The sequence below is a fragment of the Leucoraja erinacea genome, chromosome 18 (genome assembly GCF_028641065.1).
Source record: "Leucoraja erinacea ecotype New England chromosome 18, Leri_hhj_1, whole genome shotgun sequence".
Classification (NCBI taxonomy): Eukaryota; Metazoa; Chordata; class Chondrichthyes; order Rajiformes; family Rajidae; genus Leucoraja; species Leucoraja erinaceus.
The window spans coordinates 17,738,662-17,756,270 of NC_073394.1; the positions used below are offsets into that span (position 1 = coordinate 17,738,662).

The 17,609-nt window shown below is 39.7% G+C and overlaps 1 protein-coding gene across 10 annotated transcripts in view; it reads right to left on the reverse strand.

Moving 5' to 3' along the window:
- The window catches only part of LOC129705702 (serine/threonine-protein kinase BRSK2), a 702,405-nt gene that overhangs the window by 440,193 nt on the left and 244,603 nt on the right, over nucleotides 1-17,609 (reverse strand). For all 10 annotated transcript variants that reach the window (XM_055649416.1, XM_055649414.1, XM_055649422.1 and 7 more), the window contains exon 2: nucleotides 361-455. In XM_055649416.1, the coding sequence (XP_055505391.1) occupies nucleotides 361-455 (95 nt within the window). The remainder of the gene's footprint in view (nucleotides 1-360; nucleotides 456-17,609) is intronic.

Consider the following 17,609-nt stretch of genomic DNA (forward strand, 5'->3'; position numbering starts at 1 on the left):
CTGTAAATCTCGCAATATAAGTAGGGATCAGAAAGCAGTGCACGTCTAGTAAAGATAGCCAAATTTCGAATAGCACACTAATAGTAAACAAGAACTAAATTTGAAATGTAGCGCCAACAGAACTCAAAAGCATCTCATAATGATTGTAAACTATCATTGTATAGTTTAAATGTGTTATTTTTCAACAAGATGAATGTAGCTTTTGTTTCCATTGCGTTCCTGTAATAATTATTAGTGATTTACATGGATACAGGATAGGTTATAATAGGCTATATGTTTAATATAATGAATGAAATTAATTTTGTTAAGAGGAGCCTGAAAGTGGAAAATTCTATTGAATCCCTCCCAATAGACCATTACCTTCATTAGCACAGACTCACTGAGCTTCTCCCTGTTGACGATCTTTATTGCAACCTTTTGACATGTTACACAGTGGACTCCAAGCTTCACCAACCCTGTTGTAAGAAAAATATAAGAAAAAAAATCAATTAATAACTATTTAAGAACCATTTCAATATCACTGTTTTAAAGTTAAACAGAAGATATTTATCATTATGAAATTATTGCTAACTGTGTGATTTAAAAAACCCTTAAGCCTAAACATTCTGAGCTTTTGCAACTGCCACTGCAAATAGGCTTTACAGAATTTTGAACGTCACTGGTGAATAAGGTGGCAAAGAGTTAAAGGCTGATATATGTGAATAAAACTTCCATTGGTGTGTACTGACTCTAGGCATAGAATTCCTGCAGAAATAGACTGACATTGGCTCTTTGGCACAATGTTCATTATGTAGTCAATTCAGCAACTCTATTGAGCTCTGAACAAATAGTTTTACCGATGAAACATAATTATTTCAAGTGAGTTATCAAATATAAGCAAAGTGAGTCGACAGTGTTTTATTTATATTTGATTGTCTTTCACTTTTGAGCTGAAGTTTATTCTTTATCTCCTGTTTAACCAAGAACTATCCATTGGGGAATCAACATTATTAGATGTAGAAACATTGGCTGCTCAAAGCTCAGGTCTTTTTTCACTTTTTAAATGCAATCATCCGATCTGCCTAAAAGAAAACTTTATTGCATTTAAAAAGCAGTTAAACTACAGAAATACACTGCAGAATGAGTTGAAATTCAATGGAAGAAAAGCTATCTGGGGTTTGCAATCAAAGACGAAATAGCCATATTCAGATAAACTTAAATGCAATTGAACCAGGTCAATATGATTCATGAAAGGTAAATCATGTTTAACAAATTTGTTACAGTTCTTTGATAATGTAACAAGCAGAATTGATAAAGACAAACTCTGTAGATGTGATGTATATGGATTTTCAGAAGTCATTTGACAAGATGCCATATCAAGGACCAGTGCACAGGCAGAAAGATTGCAGATGAGTGAAGTACAGAGGGTTCTGCGTATTCTTGTGCGTGAATTGCCGATAGACACAGTCGGGTACAGTTAGTGGTTTGGAACGCAGTTGGCATTTTGGCCTTAAATGCAAGAGGATTCGAGCTTACAAATCGGCGTATGATTACAATTGTACAGGTTACAGGTGAGGCCGCACCTGGAGTGCTGTATACAGTTTTGGTTCCTTTGTTTAAGAAAGGAGATGCTGGCAATGGAGATGGTCCAATGAGTTTTACTAGGCTAATTCATGAGATTAGATGTTTATTATAACACAAGCAGCGGAAGAAATTAGATCAATATTCTTTGGAGTTTAGAGGAATGATTGATGACCTTACTGAAATATATAAAGACCTCTGGGGAGCACGACAGGACATTTAGAGATATTTCCACCAACAGGAGAATTACAAAACATGGGGACATAATTAGAAGATTAGAGGGTGGTCATTTATAACTGAGGTAGGTAGATACTTCTAATCACAAAGGGTGGTGAATCGTGGAAGCTTGATCATTTGAAGTACTAAAAGGGAAAGTACATAAATATTTGAAAGATAAGGAAAATAAGGTTTATCGGGAACGGGCAGAAAAGAGATGAGGCTAGGGCTGCTCATCCGTGGCTGTACTGATGGCAGGATAGACTTGATGGGACACGGCCTATTCCTGCTAACATTTTCTCACGTTCTTCATGTGATCTTATAAACGTGAGGGCATCTCATTGAATCAAGGCTCGCAAAAGGCTCAACAGTGTGGATGATCTGAAATTGCTTTACTTGATGGAGAGGTTATTTAGGGTCAAAATCTGAGAGAAAGTGGTCGGATATTTAATAATGTGGTTGTGTGGAGATGTCTTCACTCCGAGAACTATGACCAGTTCAAATTTTCTACAGGTCTATTATTGCTCAGTGATTGAGTATATTAAAAGCTGCAATCCAGGATTATGGAACATGAAGAAAATCAAGCAATATGAGATTGGTTCAAGAAAGAGAGCAGCTATTATTATTCCTTGAATATTCAATGGGTCCCATATGATAACTCAAACATTCAAACATGGCAATACTTTTGCTTTTTACAATCTTCTAAATATTCTAAAGATCATTAGACACATTGCAAAGGATCTCTAACGCAAGTGACAATACATCTTTTTTTATGATGAAATTGCTGCGCCTCAAAGTTAAGTCAGTTTTATGTTCAACACTATCATATGAGGAATTTGCATCAGGTTATTTTTATAATTACCAAGAGAGGTCATCCAGAAGTATCTGCCATTCATTACCGACAATACATGGATGTAGAAAGGGTACTTCCATGGCTGCAAAGTTCTTTGCCACAAAATAAGGTCATGAAAAGTGCGATACACATGCACATCCCTTTACTAATTTTTAGTTGTACTGTCGGCTAACTGACTCGCTTATGAGTACTTGACTTAATTATAAAATGAACTAGGGTAGATTTATGTCAAAAATTGCAAGCCAAACTCTGCTGAGGCATCTAATTGAAATTTATGGAACTTCTTCATTTGTTTGTTTCTTACTTACAACTGGCAGTACTGTTCCAGTCAGTGCATCCAAATATTTCAAATATTACCCATCATTATGAATGACAAAATGGCCTTTCCAATGACCATTCAAGGAAATTCCCCACCAGTTAGCAGTTTTGTACCTCTCCATTTTCTGAGGGAACACAGCATTCAAATAATAACTTATGAAGTTGTTAGACAAATGGACAACACTGGCAGCCCTGCAATAGTTCTTCTTTGCCTCCAGGTTTACAAATCAGGATAAATAAATGAGCTCTATAGGACGTTTCTACAGCCATTCTGCCACAGGATTTGGTGCAGAAACCGGCACAAATCATGGCATGATTTCTGCATGAATACCCCGGCTACTTTGCAATGCAAATGAGCAAAAGGTTTAAGTATCAAGAGGCGGAAAATGGTGGAACAAATGTGTTCCATCTGTTGCTGCTCTATTGCCAGAGGTGAAGCTTTTGATCATCAACTCTACCCAGCTATGAGATCAGCTTTGGTTCAGACCACACTCCTAATATGAGATTTTTTCTTTTTATTTTAGGTTTTCCAGATGAATCAGAATTTACTAAAGCATCTTTCGCTCATTGGCAACACTTTCCCTGTTTTGCAAAGCGTCACAAAGAACTGTTGGGAGCATTATACACTGGTGTTTGGGCTTAAATATTAACCTGACTCAACTAACATGGGCTGCACATTTTCCAGTCCTTCAAATGAACCTGCTGAGCTTGCAGTGGAGGCCATGGGAGTGAAAGAAAGATTTAGCTTAGCATCAAAATTAATCTTTTATGCATATGTTGCCACACAAAATATGAGTCCCTGTTGGAGACTGGTACTTGCGGCAAGCTCAGATACTTCTGTGACTGTAGTGAATGCTGCAAATCATTCTCCACAAATAAAACATGACAGGAAACTAAACATAATCTACAATTTGCAGGGGAAGCAGGTCAACCTGTGCAAAGAACCCAAAGGATCTGGCACATTTTTTATGTAGGGGTATCCTGCTGAGTATATCATCATTTAGAGGCTCTAACGTGTATCCCCAAGCTAAAAATTGTTTGCTCTGTGAGTTGCCAGAGCTGCAGGGTCAGTGGGGCACCTGCAGCCTCACTGAACAGCAATTACTTTACCCACTGAGATAGAAAAATTGAGTTAGAAACTGATCAACAAGGCAGTCGGTGCATCAGTCTCAAATCAGATATGGAGAGAGAAACGAGATGGTAAAAATGACTAAATCTGAGAAAGACAAATAAGACAGGAAGGCAAGGTCAGAGTTTATCTTAATCTAAGATGGTTACATTTTTATATATTTATTCTTTGAACATGGTTAACTCTCTAGCATACAGCAAAGAGACAAAACAAATTACATTCTCTCTTTATTGACTACGTTAAGCACCAGCTCTAACTTCCTACAATCACGTTATTCGGAGCTGCTGAGTGTCCACATGGAACAACTGAAGGCTGAGGGTAAAAATCCATCTGTGTAAAACACACAAAAGTCTAGTATTAACTGATCAATAAGTTGGGGCATTTTGTAGATTCCAGCTTCCCGCAGAACTTGCTGCCCTTTTTTTGCTTGGGCATATATTTTTTGCTTTGAAGGCATATATTTTGATCTCATATTGATAACCCACTTCCCTTTCACTGTTGTGCTACAGTGATAGAGCTTACATTCTGCAATAAGGTTGTTACACAGCTTAGCTTTTTGCATCTGGTGGTGAGCGAGATATCGGCCAATTCAAGGTAATCGATGGACTACCACAGAGCATTGTTTCTTGCTATCCAGCCTACAGTCCATAAATTGAAATAGAGCTATTGTGGATTAAATTGCCTCGGAGTGCAGAAAAGTCATTCAGTGGACAGGAACATAAGATACGAGGGATTCACAAATGTTCAAGAAGGAACTGCGGATGTTGGAAAATCGAAGGTAGACAAAAGTGCTGGAGAAACTCAGCGGGTGCGGCAGCATCTATGGAGTGAAGGAAAGATGCTGCCGCATCCGCTGAGTTTCTCCAGCACTTTTGTCTACCAGAGAATCACAAATGGCTGAAAGAGCACGGAAGCTGGATGTGCGCCACTCTCCAAAAATAGAAATCCGCTGTTCTTCCATTAACAGATGACTGAAATTGCAAATTCCTTTCCTCCATTCGACGTCCAAGTAGGCCCCATGCTCTAAATTATCTATCTGTCCTTGGAGCAATACAGTCAGATGCCATCTGGTGCACAGGTTCCCGTATCGCCTTAAGTGCAGGTTTGTATAAGACACTGCCAAGGTGTAGGCACAGTACGGCTTTTGCCTCACAGCTTCAGTGACCCAGATTCACACCTGATCTACAGTGCTGTCAGTATAGAGTTTGCAGGTTCTTCCAGTGAACATGTAGGGTTTCTCCAGATGCTTTGGTTTTCTTCCACATCCAAAAAATGTGTGGTGGTTGGTAGGGTAACTGGCCCAATTAAATTGTTAGAAAAAGCTTAAATTGCCCCTGCATTGAGGTACAGTAAAAATATTTTTGCTGTTCGCCATCCAGTCACAGAAAAGGCTATACATGATAGCCATCCACAGTGTACAAATGCCGGATAAAGGGTATAATATAATGTTCCACAAACTGGCCACCCACCACCACGTGAAAACGTTGCCCCTCTGGTTTCTATTACATTTTTCCCCTTTCATGTTAAGCCTATATCCTCTTGTTCTCCATTCCCCTGCCCTTATAAAAAGACTGAACTACTTCCCTCACGTTTCTATAAACCTCGACACACTGTGAGGTAGTATGATGCACAGGTCCCTTTTGGTCCTGTATGGGGAGCAAGCTCCTGTCAGACAGAGCATAGAGCTAAGGCTGTCATACATACATGACAGAGCCAGTAATCTGTCAGACTGCATTCTTCCTGTCAGACATACGCAAGAAAGGGAATCATTTCCTGTCAACTTGGATAATTGGAAAGGTTGCATAAGGGATTCACCAGGAACCTGTGCTTGCAATGAGAGGTTAGATAGGCTGGGACATTTTTATTGGAGCGTAGGAGGCTGGAAGGTGACCTTATTGAGGTGCACAAGATCAAGGGGAGCATGGATAAAGTAAATGCTCGAAGCCTTTTTCCCCCAGGGTAAAGGATTCTAACACTTGAGGGCACAGGCTTACGATGAGAGGGATGATTTAAGGGGGTTTTCGGGGGCAACTATTTAACTCAGAGGGTAATCCATATCTGAATGAGCTGTGGAATTAGATATAATTATGACTTGGACAGATGTAAGAAAAGGGAGGGTGTGGAGGGCTATTGGCCAACTGCAGGCAAAAGAGACTAGCTTATAATGCCAACTTGGTCGGCACAGACCAAATGGACAGAAGGGTCTATTTTCATGCTGCACAGCGATGGAGGGAGATCGATCGACTGACCAAATGGTGCCAGAACAACAACCTTGCGCTTAATGTCAGTAAAACCAAGCAACTGATTGTTGACTTTGGAAGGGGGTAGCTGAGGATTCACAAACCTGTCTTTATCGATGGGACAATGGTGGAAAGAGTCAAATAGTTCAAATTCCTGGGCGTGCATATCTCTGAAGATCTGCCAAAAGTGGCTAACACTGCCCAGTCCATCACGGGTACTGATCTCTGCACCATGAAATAGGATCTACAAGAGTCGCTGCCTCAAAAAGGCAGCCAGCATCATCAGAGACCCACACCATCTGGCCACACCCTCATTTCACTCCTGCCATTGGGAAGAAGATATAGGAACCTGAAAACTGTAACGTCCAGATTCAGGAGCAGCTTCTTCCCAACAACCATTAAGCGAGTAAACACTATTAAATATTACAACCTCCAAATAAGCTCTGAACTACAACAACTTGGGAACATTGCTTTTGTTTGGGCACTATTATAGTTTGGACATATGACAATAAAGCACTCTTGACCATGATTAAAAATAAAATAGAGCACAGGATTATGACACCAATAGTAAACATAGCACGGGCTGCCTTCACATATATTGAATAGGGTGGAGGCTATTGCTCCGATGTATTATAGCATATATTCCATATGATATATAGCATATATTCCAAATGTGACATACAGTGGGCATGAGAGGCTGCTGTAGGTTCTATTTAAGGGCACATGCAGATTAATCGATAATTATCTTTCAATCAATGACAGATAAAAACATTTAATCTGGCAGTTGATAGGCAACATTGCACTTGGTAGGAGCCCATTTATAAACGCTCAGTCAGGTTTCTCACAAAACAACTTTGTCTACGTTACGAAGGTTCTTAATTGGCGGTAAAGTTGTATGAGATGTCCCAAGATCAAAACTGTTAAATAAATGCAACTTGTTATTGTATTTATGAGGTGCATTTATTCATCATCTCTCCCTCAGATTATAACATTTAGTACTCAGAAATAACTAATACATGTAAATTATGTTCAACTTGCTTAACACCAAAAATCTTAATATTTGTAATTTCACACTGAAATAAGCATAGAACCTGAAAATAAATCTGCAATTACTTGAGTATTATCTGCAAACATTATTTACAATGAATTCTGAAATTAACTTAATTGGTGATGCACAAAGCAAAGCTCTCATCAACGGATATCGCTTTAATCTCATGATGTGACTGACAGTCTAACCATAGTATCATGGCCAGACCTATTATTTTATTTTAATTATACATTGTTTAAGATTACCAGTTGTGTTCTAATCTCTTGGTTACTTAAATTCTTTAATAACCTATGCTTGGCTTCCAACTGAGCAAAATAACCCTCTCCACAATACGACACAAGCGTGTAATTAATTTGCTTCCAGATTGATTTTGAACATTATGAAGATGGGGGGAAAAAAAGAAAGTTAATTTCATGCCATAACATCAAATGTATGCACTTCTCGCAGATTGATCCGAAGAAATCCGTACAAATGTTTTCCTTCTATTTCAAAGCACTGGATAAAAATGTTTGATTGTTTAGAACCCTAGGATGGTGTGACGGTAATTTAATTCCACTGTAATCGAGAGGCCGAAGAAGAGCCTTCAGTTGAGCTTCAGTGGACTTGCTACCCTGATATAAAGTGATGATTCTTTTATACCTGTGAAAACTCGAAAATGTGTTCCTTGCAGAGAGAGAACCCAATGGTATCTACAGCTTTTTGGTACCTTGGACAAGTTGTAATCCTTTGTGTTCATACTGTTGGGTTGTAAGCTACCAAAGCAGAATATGAGCTATTCCCCTCAATTTACATGTGATCTCAATCTGGCAATGGAAGCAGCCGAGGATAGAAAAGTCAGTTTTGAGATGGGTAGTTTTGAGTCTCAGCAGGCCTTGTCGGAACAAGCATACGTGTTCGATAAAATAGTTGCCTCATCAATGCTTGTTTTCCCCAATGTAAAGGAGATCACATCAGGAGCATAGAATGCAATCAATGAGGATAGAGGAAGTGCTTGTGAACATCTGTCTCACTTGGAAGGGCTTTGGGGTCCCTGGATGGATGTGAGGGAGGAGGTGTGTGGACAGGTGTTACATCTCCTGTGTTAGCAGGGGATAAGGGCCTGAGGAGGAGGTGGTTTGCGTGGGAAGGGATGAGTGAACCAAGGCGAGAGCAGAACTACCGGAAACAAAGGGAACACAGGTAGGAGATCCATCTACAACAGCTGGTGGGAGGGGGGCATGGTTACTAAAGAAAGAGTACAACCCAGATGCCCACAAATGGAAAGTCTCATCTTGGGAGTAGATGCAGCGGAGTCAGAGGAATTGAGAGTAGGGGATGACATCTTTGCAAGAAGCATTGAGGTGAAAATTGTAGATCAGAGGTTGCAGTACTCTCACAGAGTAGGCACAGCAATGATACATTTGATTAGAACATAGCACAGCAGACAAACAAGCCCTTCGGCCCACATAATGCCAAACATTGGCTCCTGGATTGGTGGATCTGTCATAGAAGGAATAGCCGAGTACACTAGACGGTTATTCTCAGGTTTAGGAGCAAGAGGGTTGACCTCAATGAAACTTATATCACTTTTTACAGGGCTTTCTAGGATAGATAAACAGAGAATGTTTCTTTTGGCTAAGGAAACTCAAACTCAGATTCACAGTCCCAAAATAAGGAGCTATCTATTTAGGTCAGGAATGAAGAGAATTTCTTTACTCAGAGGATGATTAAGCTTTGAAATTCTCAATCTCATGGTCATTACTGTTAATCAAGATTGTTAGATTTCTAGAAATCACGAAAAATGGGAATGGTGCTGGAAGATAGTGCTGAGGTACAGGTTGAGCCAAAATCTTGTTGAATACCATTGCAGGCCAAGGGCCGAGATATCCTGCCCCTGTTATGTCATACTGTTTATTCCCAAACACAAATGAGGGTTATAACTGCTCAGCAAATACCATTGTCATTTTCTAGATCAAAGTATGTATTGGCAATATGTTAGGAAGTGAGTTTGAGGTAGGGAGGAGCATTCGACTCATAGAAAACAGTCAAATCACTGAGAGAATAGTTTACTTTAGTTTGGAGATACAATGCGGAAACAGGCCCTTCGTTCCACCGACTCCACATCAACCAGTGATCCCCGCACATCAACACTATCCTACACAACTGGAGACAATTTACACTTATACCAAGCCAATTAAGCTACAAGCCTGTCCGTCTTTGGTGTGTGGGAGGAAACCGAAGATCTCGGAGAAAACCCACACGGTCACAGGGAAAACGTACAAACTCCGTACAGACAGCACCCATAGTCGGGATCGAACCCGGCACTCCGGCGCTGCAAGTGCTGTAAGGCAGCAACTCTACTGCTGCGCCTCCGTGCCGCCCACCATAGAGGCTATTTAAAAGGCAAAGAAAATAAAACCTGCCATTAAATGGGAAGAATGTAATAGAAATAAATTTCAATCAATCATAGCAGCGTGGTCAGCAAGCTTAACTGACAAATGAATTACCCTATCATTTCTTCTCTGCCTGAATATACCATTGTCAATACATGTTGAAGGCAAATGGATCACTTAACATTACACAGTGTACAATGTGAGAAGCCTATGGGATAGAGTGGGCAAACAAGAGGACACAAGACAATACCATGCCTCTTGGGCAAGGCACCAAGCTACGCTGTGCATAGCTAAAGGTGTTGTGGATTCACCGGAAATAACAAATGCTTTGCAGAAGTGACAGATTTAATATTTAGGTCTTCTGCTTTTAGAATTACAAGTAGCATAGGGTAGTTGGAATTGATTTTTTTGTTAGTTTTAAGAGCAGCAGAACTGCCATAATTGGTTTCAATTAATCAGTTTCACTCTCAAGTACATGATTACAACCATATCATACTACTGCTTAAACAAAAATCAGAGGCACAGCAAGAAAACAGGCTTTTCAGCCCACCAGGGCTGCACTGACCACCAAGCAGCCATTTTTACATTGATCATACTCTAACCCGTTTTATTCTCCCCACATTTCCATCAGTTCCACCTAGAGCGGCAGCTAAGAAGCAGCCGCTCTATTAGCTGTGCCACCCCAAACATAGAGGTCCCACTGCACTTCTTGTGGCATATTTAATCAGTTATTGTCTTGTTACTTAGTAATTTAACTTAGATAAAATTATCTGAAAGTAGAATCATCAAAGTTCATCATTACATTTGTAAATCATGAATATTTACAAATTTGAGATATGAAATATGCAACTTATTTTATTAGTAATAAAGAATCATTGCAAAAATAGAAGGGACGGTTATTGTTAAATGTATTTCGCTCAGATTAGGCCTAGTAACGTTCAATATAGAGAAATATTTTCCACACTTTAAAATGGAAAAGATGATTAAATATGCAAACTCATATTTTGCTCATAGACAGATAAATTAAAAATGAGGCAGCTCTCTTTGCTTTCTCACAGAGATAACATTTTGTATAAGAAAGTTTAGTCCACAGTAAGTGATGCTATGTCTAAACATTAATTTATTAGTCATAGTGCTAATATGAATTCAGCATCACTGGTTACTGAACTCTGCATGAGTTGCACAGCTTCTAATGTCTTATCCACAACTGCTCATTTATTATTGATGTGAGGATCGCTTATTCTTTCGTGTATATGCCAGAAGTGGATTGAATTGGAAGATAACTGGAACAGAGACTCTGAACTATTCCTTAATATGTCATTATAGTACTCAGATAGTAACAGTGTATAAAAAAAAACTCTGAATGAAGCCAAAGAGTGTCATTGTAAATGTATTCAAACTCTCACAGCTGTTACTTGGCATCATATGCTATCATACATTTCACTACCATACTATCATAGTTATCATTAAAGTGATGGCTAGAAAGAGTGGTTCTACCCCATTCTGCTTCATTAATTGGATATCTAAATTTAAACCGGAGATTCTTAAAATTATTTCAGTTTGGCTAGGAAGAAGAGCCTTGAACAAAGCCAAGCAATTTATAATTGCTTCATTATTGTATAGTAAAATATTCGGGTGAAATTTAGGATTGTGCACAGTATATATTCAACATGCCTCCTAGTGAACTTAGGGCACTGAATCAAGGAACTGAAGATACACAAAAAAGCTGGAGAAACTCAGCGGAAACTCAGCAGCATCTATGGAGCGAAGGAAAAAAGCAAAGTTTCGGGCCAAAACCCTTCTTCAGACTGATCGGAGGTGGGGGAGCGGGGAGAAGAAAGGAAAAGGGAGGAGCTCGAAGGCTGGGGGATGGGAGGAGACAGCAGGAGGGCTGAGGAAGGGGAGGAGACAGCAAGGACAAACAAAATTGGGAGAATTCAATGTTCAAGCTGAAGACGCTGGTTTACAAAAAAAGACACAGAATGCTGTAGTAACATAGGAGGTCAAGCAACATCTCTGGAGAACATGGATAGGTGACATTTCGGGTTGTGAGCTTTCTTCAGACCTCTTCATTGGTAGAAGGGTTCATACCCAAAACGTCACCTATCCATGTTCTCCAGAAATGCTGCATGACCCCCGAGTTGCTCCAGCACTTGTTGGGAATGTTGGGAGGCAGGAAAACATTGCCAGAGGATACAGACTTAAATAGATTTATGAAATTAGGAAAAATAATGTATTTACACAGAAAGTTATTTTCTTTTGGAATGCATTGCTCAAGGAACGGTGAAAGTAGATTCATCCATTCCTTTGAAAAATAAACTGGATTAGTATTTAAGAGAAACCATAGAGCTGGGGGGGGGCACGATGGCAGCCTCGGCAACAGTCTATCTGTTTTTTTGTTATTTTTAGTGTGTTTTGAAAGTATGTGTTAATGTTCCCTGGTTTGTTTTAAGTGGTGGGTGAGGGAGAAAGTTGGGGAAAACTTTTTTTCAATCTCTTACCTTGCCGGAGATGCGATTGTTTTCCGGATCGTATCTCCGGTCGCTCTGCGGCCTAACATCATGGAGCTGGAGGCCTTGCTCGGGACTGACTTTGAGCCCTACCGCGGGGCCGTGGAACTTACCATCGGAGCCAATCCCTTGCCTGGGGTCGACGCTCAAACCGCGGCCTACGAATTTCAACATCGAGGAGCTCGCAGTCTCTGGTAGTGCCCGATGTCAGGAAGCTCCAAATGATGCAGGAGGTTCGACCAGCCCTGACCTGGGGTCAGATCACATGGCACGAGGGAGCTGAGATTCCCCCCGACGCAGGAGCTTGATCGCCCCGACGCGGAGGGCCCGACCACCGGCTACAGAGCCTAGATCGTCCCATCAACGGAAGGCTCGAGGCCCCCGACGGACAAAGATAGGAAGCGATTGAACTATTTATCACCTTCCATCACAGTGAGGAATGTGGAGGAGTCACTGAGATGGATGTTTATGTTAAAACGCATTTTGTATGTTCTGTTGCTTTTTATTGGTTTGCCTGTATGGCAAAGGAAATTCCCCGTATGTTGCAAAACATGCTTGGCTAATAAAGTATTATTATGTTTATGATTATGATTAACATTCTATATTATTTTTCTGAAATTTACGATTGGTTTCCCAACCTCTTCAGTACGGGACCTATCTGTAAACATGCTGCGCAAACGTCCACTAACTACTGTAATAACTATGCAGGATTTACCTGATATGAAAAAAAAAGATGAGAAAAGATGGGCACACTTAAAGCCATTGGCATATAGACAATTTCAGTTTTGGTGTAGCCTGGATTAACTGATCTAAAAGAGAATATTGAACATTGATGCAAGAAAGAATTAGCCAACCCTTGGCCAAGAAATCACAACTTTTATCATGAATGATACTGTATTGGCTACACTGACCTTTTATGCTGGTGCACACCACCACTCAAGTTCTCTCTGTTGCAAGAACCCCATTGGAATTTTTAATACATTCTCTCTGATATTTAAGTGGCACTAAACACTGTCATTATCAAATGTGCTTTACGTAATATAGCCTTCAGACAAAGCAGTACGGTGTTAGACCAGCAATGACACAATCTGATCCATAATTTAATTTTCTAATTTCTTAGCTATTATATACAGCATATACTACGTTATAAACATCGGAAGATCACATTCAGAAACATCAGCTGATTGATAATGCCTGCTCCACACCCATTGTGCCTGGAGCATCATAACACTTTCCACCTCCTTCATCTGCAACAGTATCGTTTTGTTTATTGTCACGTGTACCGAGGTACAGTCAAAAGCTTTTTACTGACAAACCACCCTGGCGCCAACCCTCACCTCAGTTCCCATAAACTGTGAAGAGCAAAATCAAACTTCCTCATTTAGTTTAGTTTAGTTTAGAGGTTTGAGATACAGCGCGGAAACAGGCCCTTCGGCCCACCGTGCCTGCACCGACCAGCGAACCCCACACATTAACATTACCCTAGAGGGACAATTTACGCTTATACCAAGCCAATTAACCTACAAACCTGCACGTATTTGGAGTATGGGAGGAAACCAAAGATTTCGGAGAAAACCCAGGCAGTTATGGGGAGAACGTACAAACTCCATACAGACAGCACCTGTAGTTGGGATCGCATGGGTCTCTCCTGCTGCTAAGGTTGTTATGCTTCTGTCCCACTTTGGCGATTTTTTAGGCAACTACAGGCGACGAGTTTGTCGCCGCATGTTCGCCGGGAGTAGTCTCCTCAGTCGCGCAAAAAGTCATACCGTCTTTCTGGTCGCCACTAACTTTTCAACATGTTGAAAAATTATCGGCAACAGTGGGTTTGACTCCAATGAGGGTAGCTTGACTTCTCCTGAAGTAGGTGCTGTCGTAGGTTGTCGCCAGGATGACATAGGTTGTCGTCGGTTTTTCGGCAACCTGCTACGACTATGACAGTCGCCAGCAGTTGCCTAAATAATCGCCAAGTGGGACAGGCCCATAAGGCAGCAACTCTACCGTGGCGCCACCGTGCCGCCCTTCCCTACATTTGTGACTATTCATTTTATGTGTGTAGCTTTGTGCAGAATTAAAACATATGTGATCTTATTTGAGAAACAAGCTCTCCTTAAGAATGTGATTCCGTTGTAGAATATTGGACTATTTCGCAAATAAATTTTGAATGGTACTATCTTCACATTAATTTAATCCTCCAGCATTTAAATGTGCTGTAATAATGTTGTTGAATACATTTCTCATATATCCTAAATTAAAAATAAATGATAGAGAACAGTTAATACGATTGGTAGGCTATTTTACAGTGATTATTGCAATGTGCAATTTTAAGCAGCTGTTCCATCTTCATTACTCCTGAAGGGATGCTTTCAATCTTTCGCTTGTTGATAACTGGATATACAGATTTATTTTCCCCTTTTGTTGGTCTGCTTGGCGCTGAAAGTGAATACAAAGCAGCAAGCAGAAGTCAGTACCTCCTACAATGGGATAACAGGAACTATCATAAGACGAGAAGCCAGTGTATGGTCATACCTGAACATTAGAACAGATAGCTCGATTAATTAAGGTGAAAAAGAACATACCAAGGGGAATCTTTAAAACAACTCCGCAACTGCCTCCTAATATAATCTCACCAACTTGATAAGGGCTGAAACCATTACTGGAAACAGCCAGCTGCAATAAAATTGTTTTATCTATGATCATTTAGTACAAGTAATTATTTTGCAGTTGATAATGTGTCCTGCTCTGTTGGGGATAGTGATCCATACTCAAAAGTGGTATGAAAATAACTATCCAACCACTCGCAGTCAAGGGACTCCCGCTATTCCTCTGACTTTGTCACTTAAGTCTCCTAGTTTGTCTGAAGTTAAAACTCAAATTGATCTACCTGCTTAACACTCTGGAAAGTATCATCTGATACAGAGCACCAGAGCTAATTAGAATAGTATGTTTCCTCATTTATAATATTTCAAAGACAGTGCAGAAGTCAGGCTCAATGCAAATTGTACCTCGAAAGCCTTCAGCAAAGAGCAACTCCACATGGATGAACAAATAATGTTAACAAACACTTATTTTATTATGTTTCACTGGTAAGTTTTGCCCTGGTGATCATGCACAACTCATTAAATTAGCAAGTCTGATAATGTCTGCTAAATTCTCGTGCTTCACTTCAACATAAAAACATTTCAGCTGGTGCCAAATGTGAAGCCTGAGGGGCGATATAATACATTGAGTTATGGGACCTGCGATGGAAGATGCTTTTCATTCAAGCAGCAACTGTATGGATTATGCAAAGTACAAAAGCTTTGAAGGAGTTGAAAATTATTTCCACTTCCCATAAGAATTTTCTGTTGAAATTAATTAGTGCCTAAAGCATTGCTACAGGAATCCTTCCTACAAAATAAATGTCAGACTTGCATACTCAGTCCTCCCCCAGTCTAAACAGTCAAGAAACATCAGTGGCCCAAGAGCCCTGAAGCAGCATAAAATAGTCGAAGTGTTTTAATAGCACTTTTCTTGTCCTAAATAATTTGGATTTGATTCTGTTTTTTCACAGGACCGTAGATGGTCGTGTTACTGAAGCCAGAGTATCACATATTCACAGATCTGGAGCCATTCGTTATCAATTCATTTCTTTGCAAACACAAGTTATTCACTTCAGAATAGAGCAGCGTTAAAAGGATTCAAATTTCCCAGCAAGTACAATAAATAAAATATAATGGGCTTAATGGACCACAACAACAAATCTGTGTATCTTTCAATCATAGGTCTGAACCAATTTCACACTCTCATTGAAATATCATTAGGATACAAACTTCTCATGGGCTGAACAATAACGCATTTTCAAGTTATCAATTTATTAAAAATCTGACTGCACCGATTTCAAATTTTTCTCATGCCTGAATCAAGAACTCATGGAACAATTGAATATGAATCAAAGGAACAGTTATGGAAATAGGACTTTAATGAAAAGCCTTTACCTGAATAAAATTATTTCCATTAGTTGCATAACGAATCTCTATTAAAGTGCACATGTCACTGTACACTGAAACCCAGTATGGGCAAGGTTCTTTGGAGTCTTTTGGAAATGCATTTATGGAAACTCCATGATGATGCATTGTCAAATCTATGGATTTGACAAATCTAGGATTATCTATGGATAATCCCCAACATAGAATATTGGATTGATGCACAGTATAAAAAAAATTACCAATCCAATTAAATCACATCCATTCCAAATGAGCTAATGAGAGAGCAGGATCAATTAGATCACACACATGAACTGGGTGCTGTGTGCTGAGGTAACTGATAGAGCGGTCCACATTTTATGCCCATGTACATTATTTTTACCAAACACATTTTGGGGTTTTCCAAAGTGCATTGGATAACAATGTCAACTTCATAACAATGCCAAACAAGGTCAAATTATGTGAACCCATCCACTGACTTCCAGAAGTATGTTCATTAAGTTCACAAGTTCTGGGAGCAGATTTAGGCCTTCTATCCTATCTCACACTTTTCTGTCTTTTCATCTTTGGCCTTTGTCCAACCATCTGCCAATTAAAACCCATCCTCATCGATATCCACCTATCACTTGCTAGGTTTTGTCCTGTCCCCATCCTCTTCCAGATTTCTCACTACCCCCTCCCAACAGTGAAGGAGGGTTATGACCCAAAACGTCACCTCTTTTTCTCCCGAGATGCTGCCCGACCCACTGAGTTACTCCAGCACATTGTGTCGGTTTTTGACAACAGTAAATAGATCTTTTTCACAATCTCTTCTTACTGGCAACAATTTCCATTTGTTAAAAATCGCAATAATTCACCATGTAATAAACATATTCATAATAATCCACCTTGGCTGCCATGGTTTAGAGGTTTAAAAAATAAAACATGACATAAAACACACACCATATAACCTGTCTAAATGTGACAACATCATATTGTGCTAGTTTTCTCATTGATTGGTCTCATTTTATATCAGCGGAGAAGCTATTTAACTCATTATTGGTGAAGTTTACAAATTATGACATGACATCCCATGTCAAATAGCTTACTTTGCAGTGTATCAATGGGAGGAAGTTGATTTCAGGTTCTATGGAGATACTATTTCAAATCAATAGTAATAAACATGGACAACACAGTAAATCCGTAGTTCCACTCAATGGCATATCAGGGGACAGCAGCTGTTATAATCACTTCCATTAGATCATTTTTCTTAACACCAGGTGTCCATTAACAATCACAAACCCACATCAAACAATGGCTTCATTGATTAAAAAAAAAGTAAATATCTAAGGGTTTACAATATGCAGTGTGCATTGGTACGGAAAAAAATCAATCTTTGATTATTTTCCACATAAATTT